Source organism: Balaenoptera borealis (genome assembly GCF_965194805.1).
Source record: "Balaenoptera borealis genome assembly, chromosome: X".
Taxonomy (NCBI): Eukaryota; Metazoa; Chordata; class Mammalia; order Artiodactyla; family Balaenopteridae; genus Balaenoptera; species Balaenoptera borealis.
In genome coordinates this window covers 12,585,765-12,594,239 of record NC_138881.1, presented here as the reverse complement: position 1 = coordinate 12,594,239, position 8,475 = coordinate 12,585,765, and the positions used below count along the sequence as shown (strand labels likewise).

Below are 8,475 nucleotides of genomic sequence, written 5' to 3'. Positions count from 1 at the left end.
AGAGAATTTTTCCTATAAGAAACTCCCAGAAAAATTGAAACCACATGTGCAGATGGCCAGGGCGTGCTGTGTAAGTTGCTGTGCAAGCAGTTCAGCAGGGCTGCAGCAAAACCAGCTTTCTCAGCTCCTGGGTTCTGGGGCTTGTCTCAACAACAAGAAACCCCCAAACAACAACCGGATCCCAGCAGGGGGAACAATGTTGCAGCAGACCAGTGGTTTCCTCCCCGCCCCCACACACCCCAACCCTGGGCTCTCCCAAAGTTACATACTGTGTTTCCTTCCTGATGAACCTCAAGGCTTCCTCCCTGATTGGTCTCAGTTTTGGAAAGGACGTGACATCAGCAACTTTGCAGACCTGGGGCTGGGGGGCTGCTGTGGGCTTTGGGCAGCCTCTAGCCAGTTAGGTGGAGAGAGAGAGTGTGTGTGCGTGTGTCTGTCTGACCACAGGTAGTACTCAGATTACCCTGCCCTGTTCTGTTCTTTGCCATCTGACCAGGACGGTGCTGCTCAGCCAGTCACAGCCCTGGAATTTCCCAGGAGCTGGGGGAGCATGGAATTTGGACTTTTCCTGAACAACTGAAGCGGAGCTTGCCCAGCCCAGGAGAGCACCATGGATGGTGAACCACGGGGCAGCAACGGCAGCAAGCCCCCGAGGCTGGGAGACTCTCCGGACGTCAGGCTCCTTTCCAACCCATTGATGGGGGGTGAGTCTAGGGGCTGTGGAGTCAGCCTGCTGGGGAGGTTGGTTAACGTGCTTAGGGGAGAAGAGAGAAAAGGGTGGGGCAATTTCAGTGACTCCATCTGAGATGTGGCCACGGGGCAGTAACTGGACAGATGTCCACAGCTTGCTGGGATCTGTCTTTCACACGGTTGTTCAAAAATGTGTACACCTCTTTCTGCAGGGTCCTGTGGACCATACCAAGTCAATGATCACCATTTACGCTCCAGGAAAAACTTCAGCTGCAAAGAATTATTCTTTGTGGGTCAAATGTATCATTTACATTACAGTTATTTCTAAATGGGAACATCTTTATTGCTAAAACATTTATTAAAAGGTCTTAGGTGTTTGGCATTTGGGTGGGGCTGGGTTTATAAATGATTGATTCACTTTAAAAGGAGCCTTTTAAACTTTGGGGAAGTGTCGTACAGGTATGATTCTCACCTGTCTGTGGTATCTTTGCTAATGTATAGAGCCTCACGCCTCCGGGCAACTGTCATTTCCTGTGAGCACTTAGCAGGTACCTGCTGACTGAAAGGATTCTGAAAAAATGGGTCTGGGCATTAGAGGAGAGATGATTATATTCAGCACCCTGGGAGGCTGCCCATTGGCGGTCCAAGGGACAAAAAGCAGGGACCCTGCAGTCAGCTAGGACTTACTACTCTCCTACTGTTTAGGTGTTGAAGGGGGAAAAGACAGAAGAAATAAAATACAAAATGCCTTCTCTCTGGCTCATTGAGCAGACAAGACTGCTCATTTATTCCTTCGTTTATCCACTTTGGCTCGTAAAATGAGCAGAGCCCTCAACAGCGAGTAGGATTTGGATCTCCAGAGGCAGACCTGGATTCATCAGAGATATTGAGCATGAACTTGGAGCAGCAGGAGGCAGAGTGGCACCAAATATAACTTTAAAAAATGGATTTGATAAAGACATTTTTAAAGCAGCAAACCAATCAATATGGGGAAGAATCAGTAATGTGGTTGACTTCTCCATGATTATTTTAGTGCCGAGTAGTTTTCTGTTTATTTTTATTTCCGCCTGAGAGAGGGGCGCCAGCCGCTTTTCGCCGTTTAGGGCTTCTAAAGGTCCTAATCCGACCCTGGTTAGGGCTGGCTGGGTGGGCGGCGGCGGCCAGGCATATATTGGGCTGGCCAAAAAGTTCGCTCGGGCCTTTCCATACGATCTTACGGAAAAACCTAAACGAACAGTTTTGGCCCACCCAGTATACAGCGGACAGTCACAACTGGAGTGTAGTGTCTTGGCCAGTCTAGTGAGAACAAGTTTGGAGAGATGGAACCCGAAAATGAAGCTTCAGAAGCTGTAAGTGGAGGAGTTTAGCCTTCACGAGCCGGGCAGCTGGGAGCCACTGTTGGTTCTGGAGTGGGGACTTGGCCGTAATGAAGACTGTAAGTAATTAATCTGATAGCCACATTCAGGATGGATTGTGGCGAATTTACGAGATAGTCTTGCACTAATCCACTGCTTCTCAAGCTCGGATACATCAGCATCACCTGGATGGATTGTTAAAATGCAGCTGGCTGGGCCCCACCCCTTCTGATGCTAGGTCTGGGCGAGGCCTGGGCATCTGTATAACAAGCTCCCAGGTGATGCTGATGGTGCTGGTTGGGGACCACACTTTGAGAACCACTGCATGAAGCCGACATCTGGATCAAGCTTCAGAAATGACAGAGAAAGGGAAAATATGGGTGATAATTTCAGAGGAAAGAGAAATCAAGCTATGTTGCCTGATTAAATATTGGGGCTAAAGGAGAGAAGGTGGCCAAAGCTGCAAAGTTTTCAAATGTCAGATCAGAGGGCTAGACAAGAGAGAAGTTGGGAAGGGGAGCTGGCTTGGGGGCAGAGTGAGGGAGGGAGGAGAAGGACTTCTGTTTTGAACATGAAAGTGCCCAGGGCCCAGCATGATGGCGTGGGACACCGGCTGGGGAATGAATACGGGTTGGGAATCAGACCTCAGGCTGTTCTGCAGAGGGGCTGGGCTGAAATCCTGGAGAAGGGGACATTGTCTGATGGCTGATTTATGAGAGCCAAGGATGGAGCCTTGGGACAGGCCTCCAGTTGAGGACATAGGACCAGTAAGTTGGACAGAGAAGCAGGAAGAGACTCGGATGCTGTCATTTCACAGGGACTAAAGGAAGAGAAGTTTTCCAAGAGCAGAAGTCACAAGGGTGGGTGCCAGGACCCTACTGCTCTCCCAACTCCTTCTTCTCTACATCTGACCCGCAACTCCTGCATCCTTCCTTCCACCCGGCCGAGCCACTGCCCCCGTAGAGCCCTCGCAGGCTTTCTGCCCCTCCTTACCCAAGTGGAGGCTCTCTCTCCCTACTGTGTGTCAGTCCTGCCCCTTGTTCAGAACCTCACTGATAGCTGGATTGCATTTGTTTATGCTTCAGGAGGCTTGCCCTTGGTGAAGTGTGGAATGTGAAACACTCAGAGTGTTGTTTCCGGATGGCCCTGACAGGAAACTCAGCTCAGGTGAAGCATATCCCCTGGCACAGGGCCAGGGCAAGGGGCAAGCCAGGGCCCAGGTGTGGTTGCTCTTGGGGAACTTTGCTGCTCCCACCTGCACTTACAGGCTTTTCTTTGCCTCCCTCTTCGGAGGAAGGGAGGAAAGGGTATGACGATGGCAACCAACTCTTTATAGAGATTTAATTCTTGACTCTTCTGCCCCAGGAGCAGGAAAAGAATGTCTTTTTTTTTTCCCTGAAAATACCTTGTTATGGATTGAATTGTGTCCCCCCCCCCCAAAAGACAGGCTGAAGTCCTAACCCCCAGTACCTCAGGATGCCACCTGATTGGAAAGAGAGTCATTGCAGGTGTAATTAGTTAAGATGAGGTCCTAGTGGAGTAGGAGGGGCCCTTAATTCAATGACTGGTTCTTATAAGAAGAGGAGAAGAGGCACACAGGGAGAATGCCATGCAATGACAGAGGCAGAGATTGGAAAGATGCATCTGATAAGCCAAGAAACAGCAAAGATGGACACCCACCACCAGCAGAGGTAAGGAAGGATTCGTCCCTAGAGGCTTTGGAAAGAGCCTGGCCCCGAGGACACCTCCATTTCAGACTTCTAGCCTTCAGAACTCTGAGACAATGAACTTCCACTGTTTTCAGCCACCCAGATTGTGGTACTTTGTTATGGCAGCCCTGGGAAACTAATTCACACCTAGTCAGAGAAACTTTGGAAAATAAATTGAAGGATAAACTCACAATCTCCCCGTAATCGCACTGAGCAGGTAATCACCGTTCTTGTTTTTAGTGTCTGTCCTTCAGGTTTTTGCCTGCAGGCTCACACCTGTAGGGAGATTTTCTTCCTCACAAAATTGAGCCCACCCTGTAGGGAGTATTCACATTTAAACAGAAGACAGGCAAGAACAAGCATGGAAAGGAAATCATTTCATTCTCTTAGGGTGGATTTCTAGAAGTGGAGAAAGAATTGCAGTAGACAGGACCAATGTGCCCAACAGTTGCCTCAATGGACCTTTCTATTTGTCTGTTTGCGACCGTGAGCCTCTGTTTCTCTTCCTCCTTTTTTGATTTGTCCTGGAATCCAACCAAGGTCCACTATAATTGTGCACACTGTACCCAGATCCTCTTTCCAGTGTTGGAGAGGATCTCCACTGAACCCACCGCATCACGTCCCAAAGACTGAAAGCAAGTGTTCCAACACTCTCAGAGCAACCCAACCTCTCTTCTCCCCTCCTTGACCTTACAAAATGTTTCCCAGGAGGAATAGATTGATGCTACTCCCAGCATCCACTGCCGGCTCTCGGAGCTTCGTGAATAGCTCTTTGCAGAATGTACCAATTAGTGCATTTAAAATCTCTTCTGAAATAATGGAAATTTAAAAACTCATTCCAGAAATTTCAGTAAAAATGAAACGGCACCCTTCCTAATGTGCTGCAGGGTTTGATGGAGACTCAGTTTAAAAGAAAGGTAAGTTGAATGGCACCGATTGGAGGACTTGTGGGGTCGTTTCCTTAGGAGAGCCCCCTGCCCCATGTTAACCATGAGCTACACTAATGGATCTGTGGCGTTGCCCGTGACCCCCATTTGGCATCTGTTTCTTGGCAGTAAAACCAATGGATCTTGGTTCAAAAAGTACTGCGGAAGAATCCTTAACATGTACCAAGAGCTTGGATGATGTGTTGTATAGATATAATGGCCCTTGAGTTTCAAAGACTTCATTGGGGTCAGTGGAGAAGGGCATGTGACCTTGAGTTTTCCCTTCATCCATAGCCTCCTTCTATGAGCAGCGTCCATGTTCTGGCAGGAACAGGTCCCCTTTCCTGCCCTCCAGTTGTCAGCAGGAAGGCAGGAAAAGCTGCTTTGGGGTTTAATTGCTCATGTGTTGAGCTTGTAGCTCACTGCCTGCTTGTGATGTGGGCTCTGGAAACCCTGGAGAAACATCTCCTGGATATCTCGTCAATGTTTTCAAGAGCCAAAGAGAGTGTGTGGATTAATCCATGTTGCAAATTATGGCGTTCGCTAAATGAGCTATATATAAAGTTCATGCTCTCAGTGCTAGAAAAATGTCAACCTTTCACAATTTAAAGTCTTTAGATAATCACTCAAGTGTTCAGAGACCAGCTGAGGCTCAAATCTTTGTATAAATTTGAGATGACTTTTGGCTTTAGAAGCACCTAAGGTTTTCTTCTGGCCTGGAGTAGTGGTAAGCTATGATATATTCACCAAATCCTAGTCTGAAAGGGCTTTAAATTAGGAAGGGAAGTCTCATACTGCTGATGGAGTATAAAGTGGTACAGCTGCTTTGGAAAATAGTCTGGCAGTTTCTCAAAAGGCTAAACACTGGGTTACCATGTCATACAGCAATTCCACTCCTAGGTGTCTACCCAAGAGAACTGAAGACATACATCCACTCAAATTGGTACACGCAAATCAGAGCAGCATTATTAATAACAGCCAAGAAGTGGAAACGCCACAAATGTCTATGAACTTTTTGGTCTATCTATACAAATATTTGGCCATAAAAAGGAATGAAATACTGATACATACTACAATGTGGAGGAACCTTGAAACATTACACTCAGTGAAAGAAGCCAGTCACGAAGGACCACATATTGTATGATTCCATTTATGTGAAAAGTCCAGAATAGGCAAATCCATAGAGATGGAAAGTAGATCAGTGGTTGCCAGGGGTTGGGGGAAGTGGAAATGGGGGGAGTGACAGCTGATGGGCAAGGGGTTTCTTTCTGGGATGATGAAAATGTTCTAAAATTGATTGTGATGATGGATGTACAACTGTGAAATCTACTGAAAACCTTTGAGTTGTACACTTGAAAGAGGTGAATTGTGTAGTCTGTGAATGATAAATCATTAAAGCTGGTAGATAGATGGGTAGCCGCCCACCACGTGTCCCAGGACAATATCCTATGCTTCTCGAAGACATAGACCATCTCTGCTTTGTAAATACTATGTCCTAATGCATGAGTGCAAAAACCTCAGGTAGTCTTTTTTTTTTTTTCTCTCGTGGAGAAGTACATAATTCTTTATTTACTCTAAATAGAAGGAGTCATGTTTCCATGATGAATGTACACAAAGCAAAGCCCATTTTGGTCTACACTCGATAAGATAATTGCATCACTTTTATGAAATCTAAACAGAGTTACAACTTCGGGCCCAAATTACCTGCCTTGCTGTCAGCTCTAATTATCTGAGGTAGCTTTCACAAAGGTTGAGTGTGGCAGCGATATTACTGAGCAGCTGAGCACTTGGCAGGAAAAAATGGCTTAATCATCACACACATGATTTTCAAGACCTTTCTCAACGTTTGGCTCTTCTCACTCAGGATTTCGTGTGGATGGTATTGTGCCTTAGCACCAACAGGGTAGAATCAGTTGTCCTTTTAATTCTAATTTGGAGATCGATCTTCCATAGCTGCTGTTTGGATTGTAGGCTCCAAGCCCTAGAAGCAGCAGTATTTTTCCTGAAAGCACTAGGGCCCTCAGAGAATACTGTGAGGACACTAATTTTCTATTGAGCGTCAGGTTTTGGAGGTTAGGAAAAACCATTTCACTGAAGGTACCTCGAGCATGCTGGTGAGCCCAGAAGGGAAGCCTTGGATGGGCAGTGTGTAGGCAGGCTCATTCAGCTTGCTCTTCTCTATTCAATGCCTCATGAATCCATCTGGAAGGATGGTAATTTGCTCACTGGGACAGATTTTCTGGGACACTGATAGCTCCAGGTGGCAGGCCCACGTCGGCCAACACGTGTTAAGTCCAAAGTGTTCTAGCCTCCTCCTTGATGGGCTGGCATTGGCCAGGCTTTAGAAACTTACCCCGGTTCTCCAGGTCTTCTGGGCTTTTAGGAGATACCAGTTCGTTTACGAGGCATGACTGGTGTCGGACCATCCTGCCTCGTTTGTGTGTAGTGTGTTTACTTGAGCAGGCAGAGCTGGAGCTGCAGCTCAGACCAGCCTCCTCACGTTCTGACTTCCTGCCTTTGTTCTAGAAACCAGACGCAGCTGGAGATGAGAAAAATTCAGGTCTGCACCGCAATCAGTTGGCATCCAGTCAGTTAGAAAGAGAGGAAAGCATTTAACGTGTTGGGATGGGTTTTACGAGCTTCCTTCCTAAGAAAGTGTATTCTTTCCAAATTGTTGGAGAATACATTTGCTAGTTTTTAAATAGCAGTGACTGTGGGGTCTAATCAAGACTCTCTGGTTATTGTTAGGGCAGGATAATAATAGTAGCTAATAGGGGTTGAGCCATAGGTAAGAATATTGTTGTCCTGACTTTACAGAGAAGGAAACTGAAGCTTGGGGTCTGCCCAGGGACCCAGAGCTCAGAAGAAGTCAAGCGGGTCTGAATTCACAGCTTTCTCTTAATCACATTGGCACATTGCCTTTGGGGGTAAATCACGTCCCTGTTACAAGGTCAGACTGAGCTCTGATTTGTGCTTGATATTGGGACAGGAGGTAATCCATAAATATGGTTTTGTTTAGATTTGATTCCAAACCTAATGGCGTATGTAATGACATGATTACTACTATTAGTGTATGGCACTGTTTGCTGAGATGCCAGAGTTTGTATTTCACGCAGGAAACTAGACTGGCAACCACCGCTTAACGCACTAATGCTGGTAATTAGCGAAGCTCTCATTTAACTAAATGGACCATTTGCCTTTGAAACCAGCGTCTAAATGGAAGTACAGTAATCTGTCATCCCAGTCTACCACTTTGTCCTCAGTTTGGACACTGGCTGTAGTTATTTCTTTAGCTTAGCTAGACATTTCAAATAAACGGTGTTCAAAAAGCATCTATAGAGGGGAGAAGTTCTGAAGTCCTGATGGAGTTTTGGTTGATTGACTCCAATGTCTCCCTCCAGTAAGACCAGTTAGACGCTTATTGATGGGCAAGGATGAGCCTCTGGGTCTAAAGTGCATTAGCAGGATGTAACCTGCTCCGCCCTTTCCATACAGATACTGTGTCTGATTGGTCCCCTGTGCATGAAGCAGCCATTCATGGACGTCTGCTGGCTTTGAGGAACCTCATCAGCCAGGTAAGTAACTTTCTGGGGAAAAAAAAGATGAATATTAAGCACATTCTACGGCTCACCACATCGAGAAAAAGATATCACAGTCTGATATTAAGATATAAATTTCCTCTTTAGCAGAATGAGATGAATCCTGTCCTTCTTTATCTGGAGGCTGGCATAATACTAGAGTTTGGTACAATTCTACGCACAGAATAGATTCTATACTAAATATCTATTGAATGAA

At 46.4% G+C, this 8,475-nt stretch overlaps 1 protein-coding gene across 4 annotated transcripts in view; it reads left to right on the top strand.

Annotated features, from left to right (window-relative positions):
• The first annotated feature begins 277 nt into the window (after nucleotides 1–277).
• ASB9 (ankyrin repeat and SOCS box containing 9) overlaps nucleotides 278–8,475 on the top strand; it is a 271,033-nt gene continuing 262,835 nt past the window's right edge. For 3 of the 4 annotated variants that reach the window (XM_082375863.1, XM_082375860.1, XM_082375861.1), the window contains exons 1-2: nucleotides 281–704; nucleotides 8,176–8,255. In XM_082375863.1, coding sequence (XP_082231989.1) covers nucleotides 611–704; nucleotides 8,176–8,255 — 174 coding nt within the window. In that variant the 5' untranslated portion in view covers nucleotides 281–610. Of the gene's footprint in view, nucleotides 705–8,175; nucleotides 8,256–8,475 lie in introns of all 4 variants that reach the window. The other variant, XM_082375862.1, reaches the window with a different exon arrangement.